The sequence below is a fragment of the Cyprinodon variegatus genome, unplaced genomic scaffold, assembly GCF_000732505.1.
Source record: "Cyprinodon variegatus isolate N-32 unplaced genomic scaffold, C_variegatus-1.0 Scaffold939, whole genome shotgun sequence".
Taxonomy (NCBI): domain Eukaryota; kingdom Metazoa; phylum Chordata; class Actinopteri; order Cyprinodontiformes; family Cyprinodontidae; genus Cyprinodon; species Cyprinodon variegatus.
In genome coordinates, this window is record NW_015151392.1 from 100,093 (window position 1) to 122,987 (window position 22,895).

The following is a 22,895-nucleotide window of genomic DNA, read 5'->3' on the forward strand; positions in this document are numbered from 1 at the left end:
ATGCATCTTTTTGTTGTTGTTTTTTTCTCCCACACTGTTTACATTTGATCACTGCTGCAATTTATGGAATGGAAATGTTAATTTACTGTCTGAAAAACTGTATACACTTAGTGTATACAAACTGACAATCTAATTTGTCTTAGAAAGTCTAAAATAACTGCACAATTCAAGGACAGATGCATTCACAGCGTGCAATATCTGGAACAAATCATTTTCACTGATGTCAGATAGAAAACCCCAGCTAACCAGAAAGATACGTTTATTTTTTTAAACAAATACCCCGCTTTTATGGTTGATCTTTACAAACACTCTCCCATGGTCGGTATCGTAACTCTGGCCCTCACTGATGCATCCACCGCCTGCGTGACCCACTGGCTTCAGCGTCGTGGTCCCCAGCTCCTTTTTTAATTTACCTTCCATAATTGTATAGAAAGTAAATTTCAGCAGATCAGAGGAAAGTCTCTCGATCTGACAGCTTCCGTCGTTTTAACCAACGAGGACTTGTTAACATAGATATCCATAATAAATCCTTTATTATGGATATCTATGCTTGTTAAGGCCTGAGAGAAATGTTTTGTTTCCGCTTTATTTATGCGGATTATATTGCGGCCAATCAGAGGCAGCCCGGAAATGATTGACTTCTAACTCGACCAATTACTGCTAAGGAGCGTGTTCACGTGATCACGGTCCTTACCCGCGATAGGTCGACATAGAACTCAATTAGAGGCAGCCCAGAAATGATTGAGTTCTATCTCGACCAATTGCTGCTAAGGACCGCGACCACGTGAGAGTTGCCATGGTTGTCAAACGGAGTAACTTCGAAAACATGTTACCACTGGCTTCATAGATATTAATACGGTCTTTCCCTCCTACCTTGCGTTGCAATAAAACGAAATAATGAGCAGCAAAGAAGTGTGCTTACTTCTCGGAGCAACTGGTGTTGGAAAAACGTTATTACTTAAACGCCTACAAAATATCCTTTAATCTCAGTGTTCTTGGAATAGATGTCAGGGCTGGATAGGCTCAAAGGCTAATGTAGCTTAGCCTGCTGTGACTTGGCTTTAAAGGTCTGCAACTCGTTTTTTAAGATGCATCATGTGTCTTGAGTTATAACCTATGCAATTATGAATCGTAAAACAAATTTTCGCATTTCAATTATTGTTCACTTATGTTTTCCTTACATATTTTATTTTACTGATCACTTTACATGGCTCATGTGAAATGGGTTCCCCTCCATCAACCCTTCCCACAGTAAGTATTTTTTATGTATGATCAGAACAGCTTTTTTTTTCTTGTAACACCATCTGAAGCCCAAAAAATGCGAAAAAAATGGCAGCTGTTTATAAATATCATAATATGTTGCTCCTAGCAGCAATGCTTAACTATTGCAACTAATCAAGTTTACATTGTGCAGGTAGTATATTTCTGTCTACTTTTTGTTTTGAAATGCTAAAGAAGAGGTTTCAAAATTGCACAGATAATCTTCAGATATTCATGTTCTTCATATGCAGCTGATGAAAAAAAAAGACAATTTATTTTAATGTTATTGCTTTGAAATTGTGTTTTTATGATTTTAAATTATGGTACATGTCTACAAACTCCTGAACAACTGCCAAGATGCTAATCCATGTACTAGTCAGGAATCTTATAAGAGTACAACTAAAGGTCTGCATCGTTGCAGGACAGGAAAAAGATCAGAGACCTGCTGGAGAAAAATCTGCTTACTGAAAGCATTTCCTTTGGTCAGATTAGGAAAGAACACTAACGCTCTCTGACCATAGAGGTATTGCTTTTATTTGAGGAAAAGACGGAGAGCCCTCTAGCCCCAAAACACCCCACCCACAGTGAAACACGGCAGCGGTCTCACTTTGTATTACTTCAAAGGCTCTCGTCCAATTAGAGAAGAAAGGTTATGAGAAGGAAAGAAAACCAAAAGTGGAGATTTATTGTGAAAATGTGTTTTCAAAAGTATCCACAATAATCTAGGATGTTTAAATAAACTGCATTAATCTTTCTTTTTAAATGGCATCTAAATAATCCTTTAATACAATATATAGATAGATAGATATATAAGCTGAGATTGTCAGCAGTTCTTTACCAACATCTTAAAGTGTTTATTATATGATGGAAAAAAGTATAATTAAGAAAAATGGCACTTGAATGACTCCATAATCCAGTTCTGTTTAGGGCCCCAAAAATGCAGTCTGGGGTCAATTTTAAGAGCACTTTATCACCATAATGGTAACATCTTTAATCTGCAGGTAGGAACCAACCTAACAGATTTGACCCTGAAAAAGAAGAAGGTGACTGTGAGGGAAATCGGAGGCTGCATGGGCCCAATATGGCCGAGTTACTTCCAGGACTGCTTCGCTGTGATTGTATGCGCTTTGTATAGTTGTTCCATTTATTTTTATATTAGTTTTTTCATATTATATTTTATTTTTAATCTGTTTTTATATATTTCATACAGTTCATGGTGGATTCAGCCAACATTGTTCAGATATCCTCCTCCTGTATCCAGTTGCTGTCTGTGCTCTCTGCTGACCCTCTGCGCAATGTCTCTGTGCTTATTCTCTTTAACAAGAGGTATTTATGGCATCAGTCCAGATGAGCAAGTTTAATTAAAATCATGTTAGCGAGTAATATTTCAACTTTTCATCTTGTTGAGATTTGTTGTTTCTCCTGATATTTCATTCCAACCTTTTTTATTTTTTTTTCCAGGGATATGCCTTGCCTCATGAGTCTGACAGAGATAAAATCACTATTCAGAATAGATGACATCGTTTCATCAGCTCCTCAAACTATCACAACGCTAGAGGCCAGCGCTCGCTCTGGACAAGGTCTGCAAGAGGTGTTGAGCTGGCTGGAGTCTGTTGCAGTCAAGTGAAACACATTTTGTAGCTTGGAAAAGCCTTACTGATGATCACATCCAGATTCAGTGTCTAAAATAGCATCTTTTAGACAATCACAGTTAGTGTTGGACTATAAAATAGTGCATATGAGAAAATGCAATAGGAAAAATTAAGAGGAAAAATTGTAGGAATATTTGTTTGAAAGAGTTTATAGTGACACTTTTTCAGTATTACCTTAGGTTTCATCTGCCAATGTTTTTTCCTTATTCTTTTCTTATTAAATTCTTTAGTGAGCAAATTCTTTAAAAGCAGGTTAAGACCACTTATAATCTGATTCAAATGAGGATGAGAGTTTGACCTAAACTCTTACTGCCTAGATTTAAGTTAATTAAAGACACAAAACAAAATAGATATAAAAAATCAGTAAAAATACTGACTTGAAATGGAGTTTACTTCAGGTTCTTAAGGTTTGAATTATAAGTAATTGAAAGTCTGTTTTGTAATTGCAGAATATAGAGTATATCATATGAATTGTAACAACCTCATTTTGTGGAATATTTTATAAAGAATCCATGCTGACTATAAAAGACATAAGAAAGGGAAGAAATGATTCCAAGAAAGACATAAAAAGGGAGTAAAAATAGCTGCAAAAATAGTCAGATGTAGGTCAGCCTCTCTCTAAGACACTGGTGTGTAGAGATGAAACAAAAGTGAAAATATGGCCCACTATGAAAGCTAAATACAGTTGTGCTTAGAAATGAGGGATAATTAAACTGTTAAAGAGGGACCATTTATATTTGATATTAGTTTAGTGAAAGTCTACGTTTCCCTCAGCTGAACAGTGGTTTAAATCGCATACATTGGGGAAAAGTGGTGTGTGTGAAAATTACCAGGTGTTTATCTGTTGGTCAACTCCCAGCAGAACTCTAAAGAGTATAAAGCTCATCCTCAAAAGAAGCACACTTGAAAACCTAAGAGCTTAAATGGAAATGGTGCCATTGTGCATGGCAGAAATGATCAGCAGGTTGAAGATGGTGCTCCGAATGTAAAACTGTTAAAAGAACCTCAACAAATTGAATAAGACTGAAAAAAGTATTATTTTTATAAGTCAATACGAAAAGAGAAACTCTCATTAAGTACCGATTTGTTTTTCTCCTACAAACAAATATATATTTTGAGCATTCAATTCAGTAAAATTCCACCTTATTGCCATAGAACTCATGAAAATAAAAATAGTATAATGTCAAGAAAAACAAAACTGTGTATGTGCTTAATACTGGATCAGGGATCCTTTTCCTTCCAACCAACCATCTAACAATATGCTTTCTCTCATCACCATGTGCACAACCAGCCTACTAAGCAATAACCCATTATGGCGTACCCTCATGGTGGAGAGTGTCATTGTTTACTGGATAACTGCGCAATCAGCAGTCTTCCTCATTGTGTAGGTCAAAACATGGTCATCGCATAACATTTCTGTATCCAAAGTCATTCTCTATTTAGGTCTTTAAGCGTGTAATAAATATTTATCCATAAAATGTATGAACTTTTCTGTGATATTTTAATTTACTCAGGTAAATAGTTTTTTTTATACCATTTTCAGTGTTTGGGTAGAATATGAATGTATAGGTATCGTTTTTTTTTTTTTTTTCTTTTCTTTATTGGTCTCTGGAGAGCTTTTATTTATTTAAATCAAGGTTGAAAATTTGATACATTAGGATTTATTTCTGATGTAAGTTTTGCATAATGATGTGGAGGTGCCATTAGTTTTTAATCAGGATTTTAGCTACCTCGCAGTAAATAAAAAATGAAGAAGAAAAATGTTTTTTTTTGTGCAAGTTTTTTTCACTTTTTTCTAAATAGTTGTACTGATGATAACAGAGGAGGTGAGTAGAAAATTAAAGCTGAACAATTTAAAAGACGAAAAAACTGTTGTTGTAGTGCTGCTGTATTTGATCAGTTAGTGTTTCACAAGCAAATTCTTTTACATTCCAGATGCTTTCTTGCATGTTGGAAAAATCAAAGCGCAATCAAAATCTTCATTACAGTTATTGTCAAAATGTATATACATGGAATTAACCAATCAGTTCTGGTCCACAGAAGCTTCATGGGTTAAATGAGTTGTTGCAGGAGCGTTTTCAGGCACTGAACTGGTTTTCATGTTGCCTGTTGTAAGACATCAGGTCAAAGGTCACAGACAACAACGTTATATCAAAGTGTGCTTCTGGTTTGTATTTGTTCTTTAAATTTGTAGCCCATTATTAACAGTTCAACAGCTTCCATTCGATGTTTGAAGGAGTAGAACTGGCTTGCTGCAATACAAGGTTACTGGTTTTATACAACAATATAAAAACCATTAATAATACGCATTTCATAAAAGTCTTTAGGGCTGCAGTTTGGTTTGCAGAATGAGTATTATTCCAAGAGCATACACTACTATGTCTCCATTTCCTAGCTGATATTGGTCTTGTTTCTGGGACGTCTTTATAAGAATGGGTTCACATTGATTTGTGTATCCTCATTACTAGCTGAGGAGAAGGGCAACAGAGGCTCGGGTAGCTTCACTGGCAGTTCCAGACCAGGCGGAGTGGGGTGAGTGAGGGACGAAGGGATGGCAGCACCTTGGTGGCTTGTAGGCAAGGGCAGTGAGGCACTGTATGGCAGGGAGGAGGTTTGGGGAACCGAGGATTCAAAGCTGGAGCTCATCTCATCCAGGCTGACTTTCGGCTGCTCGGCTTGGAACGGATTGGCAGCTGAAGGAGCACTGAGACCTAGACCAAAATTATATTGTTATTTTACTTTGCAGAGCAAGTAAGGATGTTTCTTTCTGGCTGATTTCTTATTCTACTCTTGTAAGAATTCTTGGCAATAAAATGTTGCACCTTTGAAAAAGGTCTATAAACCAAAGCCTATATCATTCTGTAAGAATTGGGCAATAGCTTGTGAAATATACCCAAAACTTCTGATTTAAATTATAGTTTAAAAGACAATTCTACAAAATGCTAAAGAAATGTATGCTGAGGTCTAAATAAAAAAAAAGAATCTATGATTATTTAGGTACTTTGTAATATTAACTCATTATGTTAATCAAACTTGACCTGCGAAAGGAAAGATAATATTTGATGTAATGCAAGACGGTAAGGAAAAAAGATATTTTCTTTACTATTTACTTTTATAGCTTCTGCTTTCATCTGTAGGTGTACTAATATTCGTAGTGCAATTATACCTGCTAAAAATGGATTTGTGGTCTTTGCTGGGGGATTTTTGGGAATCAGTGCGTCTAAGTCGACCAAAGAAGCAGCTGTGGGTCCAAGGAAGGCCTCGGGTGTCTTGCATTTTCGAGGCGCAGCGATAGGGAGGCTGTCTCTTAGACCGGACATGTTGAACAGGTCAGAGCTGTCCTCTTCTTGACCATTAATACTCGCAGGACCACCATCCATGGCTTCGTCAAACAGGTCCCCATCTGGCACAAGGGAAAACACTGTAAGATGCAAAAACACAGGCACAGACCTGATAAAAAGAAAAGATAAAACTTTACCTGAGGGGCTCCCTCTTCGTGGTGGAACTTCACTGGCTGCTCCTGTGGCCGCCGTTCTGTTTGATGAAGCAAAGAATGGATCCACTCTAGAGGATGCTGTAGATAAATCAGAATTAATGATGGTTGAACTAACTTGCTTTTTTGAGCATTCATGTGTTTGAAGAACAATGTCTACCGGATGTCAAACTTTGGGCTGTGGGGTTGGAGACGTTGTCTTGCAGACCGTCCCAGGAGTATGCTGGAGGTTCCCACGGTGGTGGAGGGCTGTGAGAAGGTGGCACCATCCAGGGAGAATCAGCTCTTGGGATGTTATCTTCATTCAGCAGTAAAACAATCAGAAAAACAAAGACTGTCAGTAAGACTATGGAAGGATTATTATTTTATTCTGATTTAGAGTGGCTCTGTTTAGTCTGAACATATAGTATTTTCCGAATTAAACTAGTTCATCCATCGTAGCTTTGGCTTTACATTTGAACCTGCCGTCTTCCTGGAAGGTGAACTTCTGCCCCCAACAGGTCGTGTTCTAGCATTGCCGTAATTTAGCTCCATCTACCTTCAACGGTGTCTGCAGAACAAACAGCTCTATAGCATGACACTCTCACTACTGTGTTTTACTGTAAGGAGAAATGTAGTGAAGTTCAGTATCTATTTTTTTCCAAATAGTTAAGATGCTGTTTTGGTTTCATTTGACCAAAACAACTTTTTCTACATGTTTACTGTGTCTCCTGTGTTACAGCCTTCTGTCCACCATAATGTCGCTGTTGTCGCACATTAGTAAAGTTGAGATCTGTGGAATGTGTAGCTCATATTGGCCCTGTCACAGTCTCTTCCATCAAGCTGCGGATTTCTGCACTTCATCCAAGTTACAGAGGGCCTCATGGCTGTTTCTTTTACTAATGCTCTCCTTGCTCAGTCTATTAGGTTAGGTGGATGCCAATGTCTTTTAGGTTTGCAGTTGTGGCAACGCAGACTGGCCGTCAGGCGAGGCAGGACAATTTCTGGGGGCTGGCCTGGTTTCTGGCTTATTATGCGGTCGCAAAAAGCAGAGACACACGCTTTGCCTCTCATTTCTGTTTCTGAGGCACAGGACAGCTTGAGCCTCCATCAGTGGGAGACACAGAGCAGAAGAAAGAGGGAAAAAGAATTGGCTGCAAAATGTGAAAAACTAATATTGGAAAGCAAGAAAGACTAACACAAAGGAGAACGAACTAGCATAACACATTCAAAACAACTTGATTAATGAGGAGGTTAGATCCACTTTGAGGACCCTTAGGGATTTAATAAAACATTCTTTTAAGTTGTGTGAAGGAAAATGCAAATTTTAGAATGTTGAAGATGAAGATGGTTTCATTCCAGTTCTTAGTTCTTGTTTTGTTTTTATTACTACATCCCATTAACTACCTAAAACATTGTGCAACTATAAAAATCCTTATATAATTTTATTGACCCATTATTTAAGATTAAAAACATATCTGTTGTGATATGAAGCTTTTCTGTGTTTATAAAGAGTCAGTTGGGGACTATGAATTGAAGGGAAATTCTTTATATCTTTGGGTTTTCTTTTATAAACAAAGATGAAACGAAAAACCGCAGGAAGTAATCAGCGCAGGACCCTTAAGATACAAATTCTTAGAGCACTTAAACTTATCCAAAGCCCCTGTCGCACCGTGACAATTAGGCCAGCGTATGCCTGACCTATGAAAAGTCAGGCAAAAACGATGGCATATGTAGGTGATTTATGGGTACGTTTTGTATAAGCCATGAGGACGCCGAGGTACACTGAATAGGCTCTATGCACAGCTCCACTACTTCCTGAATTTAATGCAGCTCCTTTGTTTCCTGTCTTTCATGATTGGATGCACTGATTAATCCAGGTGTGTATGACCTAAGTAACTGGCCAGACACACCTGGATTAATCAGTTCGTCCAGTAATGAAAGACAGGAAACAAAGGAGCTGCCTTAAATTCAGGAAGTAGTGGAGCTGTGCATAGAGCCCATTATGCTGAAAAACGCTGGCACACATAGGCATGCTCAAAATTTCCTGACGGACACCAGCGTATGCTCATACGTGGGACATATGTTACAAGTAAGTTATTTGATCATTGACATACGTTAAGTGTTAGTTACTCATAAGTCGTGGAGTCCAGCTTATCCAAGACCTATGAGTAACTTGTGCATAACTTATGCGGAACTTATCAAGAACTTATCTCACACAAAGGTGAGTTGCTGCAATATATTTGATTTGTTCCAGACGACCGCTGTACATGTTTCTAACTTACAGCTACTGTTTAATAGCGTATTGGCAGCGTTTTGGTATGAAAGGGGGTTCACAGGAGGGAACTGTCAGTTCTCCTCCAGACTTCATCCACATCATATGGTGAGCGAGAAGGTGAACGTGATGGATCCTCCCTGAGTTCATGGCCACGACCAAGAAACTTCCTAGCAGACATGATGCTGAATCTGCTGCGACTGCAAACCTTTTTTCTTTTTTTTGGTGGGCAATAAACGGCAGCTAGGTTAATACCGCAATCAAATACATCTTTTTATCCAGACCCTTAGCCACCGGGCGCAACGCTGCCACCCTCAGGACACTGGCTTGTGCATCATTTCATGGGCATTACACTGCCATTTGTTATGCATAAGTTAGGCTGTTGTTGGACATAAGTTCTGGACTATTAATATGCTATGTAGACACCCAACATTGAAAAAATACATAGAAAGTTGAGCGTATGACAACGCGTTAAGTGATTCTGGGACGTCAGGCATAAGCTGGCAAAATCGGCAAGGTGTGACAGGGCCCTTACAGACTATTGATCTACATCACCAAACATGCACAATATTGTCTCATCTGCCTTGATTTACATATGAGCTTAAGTGACATTACATTCCAAAGGGGTTCAATGACGTCAACAGCTACAATAGCTACAACTCTTCTGGGAAGGCCGTCCATCAGGTTTAGTAGTGTTTATTGGAATTTTGGCCATTCTTCCAGAAGTGCATTTTTGAGATCACACATTGATGTTGCACAAAAAGGTGTGATTCTGAGTCTCTGCTCTAATTCTTCCCAAATGTGTTCTGTCAGGTTGAGGTCAGGAGTCTATGCAGGTCAGTTATATTCATCCACACCACACTCTGCCATCCATGTCTTTATGGATCTTGGTTTGTTCTCTGTTGGAACAGGAACAGGCCAGCTCCAACAGTTCCCATAAATTTGGGAGCATGGGATTATCCAAAATGTCTTGGGATGCTGAAGCATTCAGAGTTCCTTTTACTGGAACTAAGGGACCAAGCCCACTTCCTGAAATCAACCCCACACCATAATCTCCCCACCACCAAACTTTATACTTGGCACTACAATAAGACAAGTACCGTTCTCCTGGCAACCGCCAAACTCTGACTCATCCATCAGATTTCCATATGGAGAAATGTGATTCCTCACTCCAGAGAATCAATCTCAACTGTGCTGCAGTCCAGTGGTGGCCTACTTTTACATCACTGCATCCCACATTGCATTGTACTTGCTGATGTATGGCTTGGATGCAGCTGCTCAACCATGCAAACTCATTCCATGAAGCTCCCTGTTCTTGAGCTAATCTGAAGGCCTCATGAGGTTTGGAGGTGTGTAATGACTGAATCTGCAGAAAGTAACCTGTTCGTACTATAAGCTTCAGGATCTGCTGAACCGACATCAGTTTATCTGGGCTTCAACTTCATGGCTGAGTTGCTCTTCTTCCCAAGCACTTCAATTTTCATATGATACAGCTGACAGTTGATGGTGGAATATTTAGGAGTGAGGAAATTTCATAACTTTCAATTTGTTGCACATGCCGCATCTATCACAGGTCCACGCTGGAGTTCACTAAGCTACTGAGAATGACCCATCCTCTCACTGTTTGAAACAGCAGTCTGCATACCTAGCTGATTGATTTTATACACCAGTGGCCATGGGAATGATTAGAACACCCCATTCCAATAATTTGGATGGATGGGTAAATACAATGTATACAGACTTCGTGAAGTGAACGGGCTAGTAAAATCTAAACAAAATCTAGCTCTAAAAAAGGAGAAAAACATTAATGAAAAATATGTTGGAAATACTATCATCTGTTTACATAGCATATTTTCCATATTGTAAATTCAGTTGAAATTGTATTTATTGCACATAAAACAATGATAGGCAGTGAAGTGAAACTCTGGATTTGAGCCAGTAGACCTACTCAGGAAGAAGGGTGTGTAAAGGTTTGGCACGGGGTTTAATTTGAGTCCAAGAGTCTCATAGCATAATGGATGAAGCTGTGGTGGAGCCTTGCTGCTTTGCTCCACTGTTAGTTTATTCTCTGACCTAAAGGCAAAACCAGTTTATAGTTCTGAGTGGAGATGCTGTTGATAATACTCTGGGTTCTGGTCAGGAAGGATCTTCTTGTAATATTTTGAATCAGAGGAAGAAGAGTCCCAGTAGGTTATGTTTTTAGAATAATTTGTACACAATTAACTTAAGACAATATAATTTATTTAGAATGTTAATTTCTATTGGTTGATTGGTTTGTGTTAATTGGAATGTGGTGAGTGATAATATCCTGAGCATGAATTTCCAAATCCACCCCTGAATTGTGCTGTACCATTTCTGTTTTAGGATAACCGATTAAATAGTGCTCTATGCCATCTTTAAAGCCTGGAATATTGCTTTATAGCTACCAATGCATTCAACTTCACTGTACTCCCAGCCTGCTGTGTCTGTTCCTTTGTCTTCAGGATGCTGTTAGTTAACTGATCTGACAAATGTTTGAGGTTTTCACAAAACAAGTGAATACAATTTAATTAAACACATTTATAATTTATCTGCCTAATAACTTGCTTATTGTGGCCAGAGGAAAAACATTTCTTTTCACTTTATAATGACATAAAATGGAAACAATAAGGTTTGCTTGGTCAAGATGAGTAGGTAAGATTAAGGCTCACCCAGGGAGTCCCAGGGATCTGTAGCTCCAGCTGCTGCCTGCTGTGAAGTATTATTCCAGCGAATGTCACTGGGTGGTGCATCTGCAGGTACTGCAAAAATGTCAACCAGGTCCATGAAGGCGGTCTGAGGACATAAACAAGAGAATCAAATATGTATTAAACCGTTATTTTAGAACAAAAGCCAGATATTGTTTTGGTAACAAAAATATCACATTTGAAGTTATCTGGCACTTCTTCCTGTAACAAAATAAAATGTCAAAACTTTTCATACCCCTCCTCTTCCAGCCATTTCACGTTTGCTCTCCTCCAAAGCTTTTTGGAGATCAGTATCATCCCCTCTGCGGCTCAGCTGCTCCTAAAAATGGATATGGACACATGGGTGCCTTCGAGCAAAGCGGCTTTCGGCAAAATGCACATATTGTCTTGCCATGCTATATTTATGACTTTATTATCCCGAGGCAGACTATGCACACAGTTGGCGCGCACTCTAGACCATTGCATGAATGTATGTTAGCAGAGATGGACAAAAACCGAAGACAAATATCTAGGATGCGAGGCTCATACAAATAAATCAAAAACGTCAAAATTTTAAAGCCTCAAATGTTGAATAGGGCATTAAAAGTTGGTTAAAACTTCAATTGTGGTGAGTACCTGTTGGTGTTCCTCCTTGCTCAGGCTCAGAGCTAGTTGGAGCTGGGCGTCCTCGTCCATTTCCACGACGGGAGCTGGTGCACGTTTGACTGACTGTAAGAAGAATTAAGCATTATTCCAAGAATGATCAGAGCAAAAACAAAGCTTGGACATCCAGTTTGTTAATTCTGCATGCAATTCTACTGGATAGGCATTCAAATAAAGGGGAAGGGCTCAATCCTTTCAACAGCAGACCAGAGTATCTGGCATGTGTACCTCAACCAAATGGATTTACAAGACGAAATATATGGGTTAGTTATAAAGAGGTAAGAGAAGTAACTCTTTGGAGAAAGATGGCCTTTTCCGGTTTTAAAGATGACTAAACGATGGGTATTATGAACCACAGCTATAGGGAAAGGAAAGGGGGATAGTGCATGGAGTTGGCCGTTGCAGAGCAACGGGTGAAGTGCAGCAAGACAGAGGCAGGCTCATCCCGCATCCAGGTTTACTTTTACCTTCTGGGCCTCCTCTTTGCTGAGTTTCATTGCGATTTGGAGTTGAGTCTGTTCATCAATATCCACTGTGGGAGGTGGCTAGAGTCAAGCAGGAAGGATTAGGAGTAAAACTGATCAGAGGGTTTATACAGGAATTAGTAACTCTAATTTTATGTTTTATAAAACATGTCGATGGCATTATTTTAATGCCATCAACAAATACCCATGACTCCAATACAATTTACCATCGACAGGCTGCAGCCATTTCCCTAATTCCTCGTTTTCCAGCCACCTTTGTTGAAATTTGCATTTTCCCCCCATTCTCTAGCTCTTTCCCCGCCTCAAGGTTCTTTTCCAAACATACGGCTTAACAATCAACCTGAAGCAGTTCCGCGCAAACACATATATTTATATCTAATATATCTGACGAAAATAAAGCATTTTAAATGCCACGATAATCACTTTTAAAGAATTTTAATGCCAATTAAGGCCTTAATTTAAAAAATTATAATTTAATGACTTTCAATGATTTTTAATGACCAACGGAAACCCTGGATCAAAGAGTGATATTTCAGGTGTGCTAATTCTGAGCTCAATGGGACATAATTTCAATAATGCAATAATAAGTATCTTGTGATAAAAGGAGTAAATACAAGCCGATACATTTCTGATTCAAAAAAAGCTTCCATTATTTAAATTCTGCTCCAAATTCTTTTTGGCGTTAACTAGAATATCTATGTTTTAACAGAGATAAAACTCTCTAACTCTGCCCTTGACATAAAGACTAATGCAGAGTGTGGGACTATGGATCGATGCACATTTCCTGTTTGACTTCTCGCTCGCTCACTCTCAGATTACTCATTCAGCATCGCTCACACGGATTGGTCAAAGTTCCATCACTGATAACACACAAGTGTGCCATTCTCATCTCACTAGAAAACTGTGGCATAGACCACGAGCAGAGGAATGAGAGTGAGCAGGAGCCGTTTAATGTTTCATGAGGGTGAAGCAATTTCAAAAGGCAGCACTGCAAAAGAAATCTCTTTCTGGAAGACGTGTGCTTGTGTGTGTGTGTTTGTATGTATTACGTCCTTTAGAGATACCTTTTCACTTTCTTCTCGGCTCATAGCCAGAGCCAGCTGCAGCTGCAGCTCCTCTTCTCCACTAGATGCTGGTATGGCTTGTTCGAGGTCTGGATCAAGATGAGATGAAGTGGAGGCAACAACGGAGGCTATAAAACAGTACAGCAGAGAGATTAGACATTTTAAGAGGAATGGGGAATGTGCGGTTTTAGGAAGAATTTACGAATTCAAAAAGAAGGGGAAAGGAAAAATAAACCAGATTTTAAGGTCAGGAAAGAGCAAGCTCTGTTGTTGCATGTTAATTTTCCATTGCTTTTTGTTCAGAGCCTTAGCTGGCATGGCTCGCTGCAGCCTGCCCGGTTCTGCCTGCACTGAAAACAATGACGCTGCTGTGTAGTGAGAGAGGTTGCTGGTGGGGGAGAGGAATAGATGCATTGGATTTGGAGTTAGGCCCTCTTCAATACCCCAAATCTTCTTAGAGGATCGCAAGACGCATGTGTAGATTTGGGGAACTGACTGGCGGTGGTATACCAGTCTGTGTGCCAGACTGGGGGTCACTGGGCTAAAATAGGGAAGTGGAATGCATGTTGGCAAACTAAGGTCTCTGAGGCCAATTACTTGCTGGGTGCTGCTCCTCAATATCCCTAGTCTGATCCACAATATTTGCTGGAAATTAACTTATGCCAACTTGTCACTATTACGTCATCCATCAGCATTTCAGCTGCTGAGAAAATAGCAAACACAGACATTTCAAATACATGGAATTGTTAATAAAATTCAGCACATGCAAAACACAATCTTCCATGTTAGAAACACTGAAAACTAAAAGCTATTTCCTCCAATCGTTTCTCCAGCTATTTCAAACTCTCTGTCCCCTGAACTGTTCTAATGGGAGCGTGTTTAATAAGTAACTTAGACCCTTTGGAAATGTGAACCATTTTCTTTGTTATGGACCATTGCTCTTTGAGCATCTACTCATGTCTAAACTGTTGAGAGTGACACACAGTGAGTGACTGTTTGTGATTTTTACAATGATCGTTTATGTGGTTTGCTGCAAATTAATTGCCCGTTGGAATCAATAAACTTTTCTGAATCTGAATCTAATAGTCCTATGCAGGGCCTAAGTAACATAGGCTTTACAAGTGGAAAGTTTATTAGGACAAAAAAAATTAAGATACTCCCTTAATATCAGATNGAGACAAGCTGAAATATTCACTGTTGAGCAAAGTAGGGTTTTATGAACCCAAACGCTGCTAAAACATCCTCCATAAACACCCTATAATCTGCACAGATGCCGAAATATAATCTATATTGTGAAGCAAACAGTTTATAAAAGATCTTTACTTTTCACATCATGTGTTTTGCCGCTAGACATGTTTTGATTTGCTGATAATGAAATAAGTACTAGGCTTTAAAAACAAACTGTAGTTGAATCACACTAAATGGTCAATGGAGTTCAATATGTACCTGTCATTTAAAACATGTTGAAATAGTTATCTATTATTGCCTTAAATAGTTTTTACTAGAGGTAGACTGACCAATCGGCAAGCCCATATTGATGGCCAACATTAACATGTTTTTTTTATATCAGCCAATAGCTGCATGCATTTGCTGATTCATTAGTGCATTGAGCAGCCATGCCCTTGAGATCATGAAATGCATGCATTGCCACTCCCTCCACTTGCTATTCATTGTTCATATATTTTCATTTAAATTATTAGTTTCCTTATGTTTAAATTAACTCTTGTCTAAACATTCATTCTTATTTGATCAGGTCTCATTTTACTAATATAAAATGTCATTTTCTGTTTAGTTTATGATAAACATTTTTTATTTGTATTGAAGGAAAACGAAGAATTAAAAAAAAAAACTTTATAGCTGCATCTAAGAAGATAAGATAAAATTAATAAAATAGAATTCCATCAATAAAGTAATCAAACGAAGCCCCACCTTAATTTCCTGTGTTAGATTTATGCTAATATGGAGGACATCACCCTAAAACTATCAAAGATTTAATCACTGGTTATCTAAAATTGGGTGTGATGGGTGTGGTTTTGTTAACTTAACAATAAACTTGGTGTTAACTTTACTATTTACTCATGTGTTTCTTATATGAGTAAGTAAAGGAATACAAATACAGCACCTTCAATGTATTTATGTTGTTTGTGTGTGAATAAAAGCAAAGTAAGGTATAGTTGTACAGAAGTAGAAAAAAATTAGACAAGGAGTTAAAAATAAAAGAAAAACAAGAAAATAGATTAGCAATTTATTTTTGTTCAGCCTCCAATACGCCAATATCTGATGCTGAATTTAACCAACTTCCTTTAGTAGTCAGCTAATATGAGAATCTATAGGGTAAGTATTGATAATGAACTTCACAAATGTCCTCTTTAAGGAAGAGTAACACAGGAAAAAAAGTGTAAAATTCCCCTTTAAGGAAGAGTAACACAAAAAAAAAATTAGGCTAGAGTTTACAAAAGAAACTAAGTCCAGTTTGCCGTTTTGCACAAGTAAAGTTCTGCAAACTGGCAAAATGTGGACAGTGTTCTGGTTAGAAGATACCAAAACGGATTTTTCTTCTAGATTTTAAAAAGGATATAATGTATTTGGTGCAAACTAACTTTGCAAATGTCCCTAAACACTCCAGTTGCCACAGTGAACCGTGGTGATGGGAATACCTCTTCAGCAGGGAGAGACAAGGCTCATGAGAGTTAATGGGGGGAAAAAATCTGTAAAGAAAATGTCAGAGGATGCAAAAGACATAAGACTGTGCCATAAGTTCTCTGGCTCAAACCCTGAGCCAGAGCTACAATATAATGCAAAGTGAAAAATGTCCCTATTAAAGTCTTGAGACAAATATAATTTTGAACTTGTGGCAAGATTTTGAAACTAATTTTGACAAACCAACTCAATATAACTGGGCGTGAGCTTTGTTGGAAAGAAGAATGGGCAAACATTTCAGTCTCTTATGGCCTAATCAAAGATCACAAAAAAAAGAGTAATAAACTGCTTGTGCAAACAAAAAAAACGTCATGTAGCTAATGGATGTGTCACGGCTGACCTGTTAGGACTATATACTGTATACACAGAAAAGTTTGAGTCGAAAGGTGAAACTGTACAAAGCTGAAGAAGCCATAGCAGAAGTTGGGATACTGTGAGTGGAGTGTTAAGCCTCCTTTCTGACCAAGGAGTAGGTTTGATCACCCTTCCTTCAAATCTGGAGTTGTCTGGTCGGGGTCTGAGTTTTAACAAGTTTTAACAAGTCCAGAGGTTCTTCCCATCTTGCCCATTTAAATCAGAATTTTGTGTGTGAAACTGTTTGATGGAGCAGAGTGGACTATTTTGGACATCCCATCTGCAGACTGAAATAGAAACAGCACTGTGCAAAGATGGCAAGTATGATCGCAATATGGAGAAGATCTAGGCAGAGAAGAAAAGGAAAGGAAAGAGGACCTTCCCTGAAATGAAATGGAAAAAATTATCAGATGACTTGGTAGAGGAGCCGCTGGAATCTGGATCATTCCAATCGTCTCAACCAGTCAAGGTCATCGTTCAGATTTTTGAAAGCAATGTCACTAAAAAGAAGTCTGGGGTTTTTATAGATGCAAAATGTCTGTTTTCTTTTATCAAAGAAAATATTACATGTTTTAGCTTTAAAAACAAGAGAAAAAAGTTGGTTTGTCAATTGAATGATAATGACAAAACAAACGACACATCTTTCATTTTCTCTAAATAATGACCAGCATTCCTGATGCATAACTTGAATAGCAAGAAAGACGGTTGAAATTAGCCGCCATGGGTTATGCATTGTTAGTGCCACGGAAATGTGAACAGCGGCCTTAAGATAGCAACATGCAAAAAGAAGATTTAATTCATAATATATTAAGATAACACTTTTTATAATGATTAACACAGAACAAGCCCATCTTCTGTGGGAAAAAGCCCCTTCATATTTACTAGTGCTGCGGTTCTTTATAGAAATTATTTCCATTTACAAAAAAAAAATAGTTTTTGCAAGGTATTTTACAACATGACCCTATGATTATAACAAAAAGAGAGGGTGAACAAGTGAGGCACAACATTCCCATATAGACCCCCAATTCCTAAAATGAATCTGGCAAAGCTAGACAGCAAACTACTCTGGGAAATGGTAAGCTGGGATAATCTATCCAGAAGTAAGTGTTGCCAGAAATTTTCCATAGGAGATACTGTATGACTTCTACTTGCAACCATCCCCATTATTCCATTCATTGCGCAACATTGTGTTGAACTAATTTTATTTTCTGACAGTCCAAATATGTTGACGTGTGCACAGAATATTCTCCATCTCAAGTTTGTTAATGCATCTTTGCCTTCTCATCAAAATTACCAAGGACATTTTTAAGTTTGCACCTGACTATAAACCATCTAACTACAGATGAGGAACCTGTACCCATAACCTGTTATAGTTTGATAAATCACACTGCCACTTACATGGTAAGTAATTACAGTTTTTGCACGTTCTGACAATTATTCTGCATATTCATGTAGGTAAAACACGACGAATAGATACAGCCTGCAGTTCTGCTTACTTTAGTGAAGAGATCCATGGTGCCACTTGATTAGCGGTGAGTGTCTTTATAGACAGAAATCTTTATTAAGTCAGACTATAAATGTGCAAACCTACAGCTGTGATCCTAACGAAAGGTGGTACGACAAAGAGTTCACTCTGGGTGGCTAAATATATACGCATACCGTTCTTCGTAAATCATTTTGAAAAAAAAACATCCAATATTGTCCTTCCTTTTAACAAATATACTCCACTTTGTGTTGCCATTTATCTCAACATCTCAATGAAAGTAGTCTGTGTTTGTAATGAGTAAAGTTCAATACATATGTGTACTTTTAACTAGGTACCGTGCATCCCCTAACCAGGGTTATAATAGCAGTGTCATCTCAGCTGGGGTTTCAAACCGAGGGACACCTGCTGGGCCCCTTTCTTTTGTAACTCCAGTTTAGCTGACATGACGGTTAAGGAGAATGAAAGGAATGTAGATGTCCAACTGTGATGGGATGGTCTGACTGACATTTTACCATAACAAGTGCAGCAAGTGCTTCATCAACACTTCCTGAGGTGTAAATATCAGACCGAGATGCTGGTATCACAATAAAATCCAGTAGGCATAAAGATTAACATGTGATGGGTCAGCAGAAAAATATAAGTACTTTTAAGATTCTGACAACAAATGATGGCATCTATCTAATGATATTTTGACTTGTCATGTGTGCATTCCTTCACGGTGACAGGTCACATGCTGCAGGAAACATTCTGGAATATTTCAGTCAGTATTTATCGGGTTATATAACTTCTCCAAGTAAGTATGTTTGTGTTTTGTAAAGGTTGACGCTACTCACGGCTGAATGATGATGAGCTTCCGCATGTGTTGAAATCATCCCCACTGAAGCGTCTTGAGTATCCAGCACTGCTTCTGCCCACCCGTGCCTTAGTCTTCTGTGCACTGCTCCTTTCGCTCTTCAGCTTGGCGTCGTCTTTCAACAAAGCCACCAGTTTCTTAGACTTCTCCCTGACATGGATACCTTGGTCATGTCCATCTCGGTCAATGTACTGGAAGTCTTTAAGCGTCTGGATGGTGATAATGTTGTCCCGGCAGGCTTTGACCACACGCTCAGAGCCCGTTTTGACTAGGTAGTCCAGTAGTGTCAATGCTTTGTAAACATGGCGCCAGTTTTTGCCGTGATCGTTCAGCCTCTTAAAAATCATTCCCATGACTTCAGTGAAGGCCACCACATTGTAGGTGAGGTCTGAAATGTCAGACATGAGAGATGCAGAGGGTCCCCAGGGGTCGTTGGAGGTGGCCTCCCGGACCTTGATCTCTGCCTCCGTGTAGTTATTGACCATGTTTTTCACCTGCCGGCGAAGCGATGAACTCTGCATGGTGACTGCTTTGTTTCACTTTCGGCAAAGGGGAGAATAAAAGGCAAGAAAGTCCAGTGCTTTTGGGTGAGGGGGAATTTCAGTTCCGCAGAGAAATGCAGGACAGTCGACACAACTTGGCAACTTCAGCGATGTCAACAACTGCTGTCCTGCTGGGGAAAAAAAACACAAACTTAATTTAATCTGTTGCATTGTTAGCAAGGTAATCCCATCAGGTTGTACACAAGTGAAACTAACTGATGTCATTCTCAGTTAAGAATAACTAAAAGGACAAAGGTGTAACTGAACACCTTTTGTAAAATAAAAAAACAAACTGCATTTCCTAAAGCCTTTTTGAAAGGTTTACTATAAACTTTTCTTTCCATTTTAAATGCAACAATTAGCCCATTGCGTAGAAAACCACATAATGTGATGATATAAGAACCTTTGCTTTACCTGTGAGCCTTATCAGAAAGGGGAGGAACTGATCCTCCCTGTTGTTCTAGTTTGATTACATCAGAGCAGCAAATATAGAGTTACGATTTTTGGAAATTCAAAAACCTTCAGAGACTAAATCTTAAAGGTGGTAAGCCACTTTTTCTCAGGGATTATTTTGTCTACACTGATAAAGTTTTTTAAACAAAGCAGAAACAGTTTGTTCTAACAGAAGGAGTTATTTGGAACTCATACAAGAATCTTTTTCCTGAAAATAAAGGATAACAAATCCAAAGATTATGTCTTATATGATTTAAAACGTATAATAATACAATTAATAAGATTAAACATTAGTAAGAGTGAAGTGGGTAGCAGCAGTGGCCGCATGTTAAATCCTAAAACCCAAATCTCCAAACTGCTACAGACAACATGCCTTAAATCCGGATTAAAACGAGCTGGTCCTTTAAAGAAGCTGCTCCTTAGATCTAATAAGGTGGACAGATTATGTTTGAATACATCTAGTAACCCTAAAGAGCTTAAATAGGAGGTAAAGTCTCCTTCAGGCCTTATTTGACATCTAACCTGAGTGCCTCAGTGACAGGTTCTGGTGCCTTGATTTAGACATTTGCATTTCAGAACAGTTTAACCAAAGTTTCTATGGAATTTAAACACACTGAAACAAGAAAATTGTTTAGAAATACTCCCCCCTCTAAAAAAAATATAAAGTACTCAATCTTCGTTTGAAGCGATATTTTTCTTATGAAATAAATCATTTAGTAAGTAATTAAAATCATGCTCAAAGAACAGTGTTCAGGTTGCTTTTAAACAAACGCGCAGTAAATTTGACTCATGCGTCCTTTCCGTCCCAAACCAGGACGGCGAATTGGTGCCATTGTGCGTCAAGTGGGACGATCGCGTAGGTGGAAGTATGTGACGGTGACTCAGCTGTGATTCCGAGTTCAAAAGTTAGAAAATCAAAGAACCTACGCTAAAAAAATAAGCAAATTACCCACCGAGATTCAGTTAATTCCTCCCATTTCTCCGCTCTTACCTTCAAGTCATTGCGCGTCAGCAGGGTCCCAACTTGGGGAGGATTTAGGTGGAAAGAGAAAGGTCCCCGCCTCTCTGCATATCCCGTAGCTGCTACTCGGACAGGAAAAAAACTAGTATGGCTGTTTAAAAAAGCGCAGGGGGGAGAGAAGGGAAGCAATCGGGGCAAATTGATCACTAATAAGTGTTTTCCAACTAAAGTTGTGCGCGCATCTTTCAAACGCACGCAGTGAATCTGCAGATGACAGACACACAAACACACCAAGTTAAAAAAAAATGGATGGAGAGCAGAGTGAGAGGGGAGGTGGGAAGAGGGAGGAGTGCTCAGTGCATGCAGAGTCAGACTTAACTCTTTCATGGCCTGCAGGGGAAGCATCTGATCTGAATGAAGCAGGTGATCATTCTAAGAAATGAATCCCAGCCAGGATTAAAATGGCTGGGAAGCTTTAGGCCTGTTGGGGCCCACTAGCATATATGCATCTCTTTTAATAAGAATACAATGAGGAAGTTTATTATAGTTTAAATTGATTAATTAAACAAAGAATCATTTTAAGCGTTAATTATGGTCATAATGATGCAAAGAAAACTGCTTATTTGACATATGTCCACCTGACAATCATGGACACTCTCCACAGTAAGGGTAAGCCACATAAGGATATTACTAAGTTAGCTGGCTGTGCACAGAGTGCTTTATTCAATCACATTAATGTAAAGCTGAGTGGAAGGAAACAGTGGAGTATAAATGGTGCAATATGCAACAGAAAGCTTTATTTGGAAGCACAGTGTCATCTGTTGGTGGTGGTCTGGTGTGTATTTTAAAATCCTTAGTTCTTTCAATTGCCTGCAAGGACAATTTTAAAGCCCTCCATGTTTCTTTCTGCTGACAAAATGAAAGGTTCATCTCAGCAGGACTTGGCACTTGCTCATGCTACAGAAATGCTCAATACCTGCTTTAATGTTTATCCAAAGTGCTTTTGTATCCCTCACATCAGAGCTCTGACTGAGCACAAATACCAAACGAGTTATGGACCACAAATAGTAAAAAAAGTTCAATCTGAAGAGAAGCAGTTTTAATTTGGTGTTATGTATCAGAAAATACTTGTTCCTGTTTAGCTGTGACACTATCCTGGAGACAAATGTCAGCTGTGCTGCGCTGCCATCAACACCTTTGTTTATAGATGTTGGAGCTAGGCCTGCTTTTTAGTGTATTCCTGTTTCTTTGACTGTGACTAGCTGGATGTGCTCTCTTTCATCTTCTGACATGGGAGCTGGCTCGGAGCTCGTCTGCCTGGCTGTGTGTTTCCTGTACGGGTCCGCCTGTGGAGCTGGTTGACAGTTGCCTTTTGATGGCTCACACTGAGTCTGATTCTGCTGGAGGTTTCTTCCTGTTAAAAAGGAGTCGTTCCTCNATATATATATATATATATATATATATATATATATATATATATATATATATATATATATATATAACCTTGCTAGCAAGTTTAAAAAGGAGGCCATTGTGCTTCTTAACTGCCCTATACCCCCCTCGTCCTTACTCGTGCCCCTGTAAACTGGGCAGGCTTACATCAAACAGTTAAATAAAATGCCTGTACACATAGACTCACCTTAGGGTTTGAAATTAAATCTTTCCAATAAAAAAGTTCAATCTGAAGAGAAGCAGTTTTAATTTGGTGTTATGTATCAGAAAATACTTGTTCCTGTTTAGCTGTGACACCATCCTGGAGACAAATGTCACCTGTGCTGCTGCCATCAACACCTTTGTTTATAGATGTTGGAGCTAGGCCTGCTTTTTAGTGTATTCCTGTTTCTTTGACTGTGACTAACTGGATGTGCTCTCTTTCATCTTCTGACATGGGAGCTGGCTCGGAGCTCGTCTGCCTGCCTGTGTGTTTCCTGGACGGGACCGCCTGTGGAGCTGGTTGACAGTTGCCTTTT

General features: G+C 38.8%; 3 protein-coding genes across 6 annotated transcripts in view; 1 reads left to right on the forward strand and 2 right to left on the reverse strand.

Moving 5' to 3' along the window:
• The window catches only part of LOC107100138 (ketosamine-3-kinase-like), a 3,776-nt gene extending 3,275 nt beyond the window's left edge, over positions 1 to 501 (reverse strand). Inside the window, exon 1 of one of the 2 annotated variants that reach the window (XM_015398514.1) lies at positions 280 to 501. In XM_015398514.1, the coding sequence (XP_015254000.1) occupies positions 280 to 420 (141 nt within the window). In that variant the 5' untranslated portion in view covers positions 421 to 501. The remainder of the gene's footprint in view (positions 1 to 279) is intronic. The other variant, XM_015398515.1, reaches the window with a different exon arrangement.
• Positions 502 to 805: 304 nt separating this feature from the next.
• On the forward strand, positions 806 to 4,530 carry arl16 (ADP ribosylation factor like GTPase 16). Its single transcript, XM_015398516.1, has 5 exons — positions 806 to 973; positions 1,196 to 1,251; positions 2,262 to 2,378; positions 2,471 to 2,586; positions 2,722 to 4,530. The coding sequence occupies exons 1-5, from the start codon at positions 898 to 900 to the stop codon at positions 2,885 to 2,887; spliced, it is 531 nt and encodes a 176-aa protein (XP_015254002.1). The 5' UTR covers positions 806 to 897; the 3' UTR covers positions 2,888 to 4,530.
• Positions 4,531 to 4,766: 236 nt separating this feature from the next.
• On the reverse strand, positions 4,767 to 21,241 carry LOC107100152 (epsin-3-like). Of its 3 annotated transcripts, none has more exons than XM_015398531.1 (11): positions 20,956 to 21,241; positions 18,950 to 19,639; positions 13,577 to 13,704; positions 12,495 to 12,572; positions 12,001 to 12,093; positions 11,621 to 11,704; positions 11,350 to 11,473; positions 6,566 to 6,703; positions 6,391 to 6,486; positions 6,079 to 6,315; positions 4,767 to 5,623 (listed from the first exon to the last, which is right to left on the reverse strand). In XM_015398531.1, the coding sequence occupies exons 2-11, from the start codon at positions 19,488 to 19,490 to the stop codon at positions 5,337 to 5,339; spliced, it is 1,806 nt and encodes a 601-aa protein (XP_015254017.1). In that variant the 5' UTR covers positions 19,491 to 19,639; positions 20,956 to 21,241; the 3' UTR covers positions 4,767 to 5,336. The 3 variants fall into 3 exon arrangements, with proteins under 3 accessions (XP_015254017.1, XP_015254019.1, XP_015254020.1); XM_015398533.1 differs by having other exon boundaries at positions 18,950 to 19,642; XM_015398534.1 differs by lacking the exon at positions 12,495 to 12,572.
• Between the last annotated feature and the right edge of the window lie 1,654 nt (positions 21,242 to 22,895).

Excerpts from the sequence above, each read along its gene's own strand:
- arl16 (XM_015398516.1), top strand. The coding sequence starts at position 898 with ATGAGCAGCAAAGAAGTGTGCTTACTTCTCGGAGCAACTGGTGTTGGA. Across the intron at positions 974-1,195 it reads ATTACTTAAACGCCTACAAA|TGATCACTTTACATGGCTCA; the intron begins ATATCCTTTAAT and ends ATTTTATTTTAC. Across the intron at positions 2,587-2,721 it reads CTTATTCTCTTTAACAAGAG|GGATATGCCTTGCCTCATGA; the intron begins GTATTTATGGCA and ends TTTTTTTTCCAG.
- LOC107100152 (XM_015398531.1), bottom strand. The coding sequence starts at position 19,490 with ATGCAGAGTTCATCGCTTCGCCGGCAGGTGAAAAACATGGTCAATAAC. Across the intron at positions 12,094-12,494 it reads GCAAAGAGGAGGCCCAGAAG|TCAGTCAAACGTGCACCAGC; the intron begins GTAAAAGTAAAC and ends TTCTTCTTACAG. Across the intron at positions 6,704-11,349 it reads AGATCCCTGGGACTCCCTGG|ATAACATCCCAAGAGCTGAT; the intron begins GTGAGCCTTAAT and ends TGCTGAATGAAG.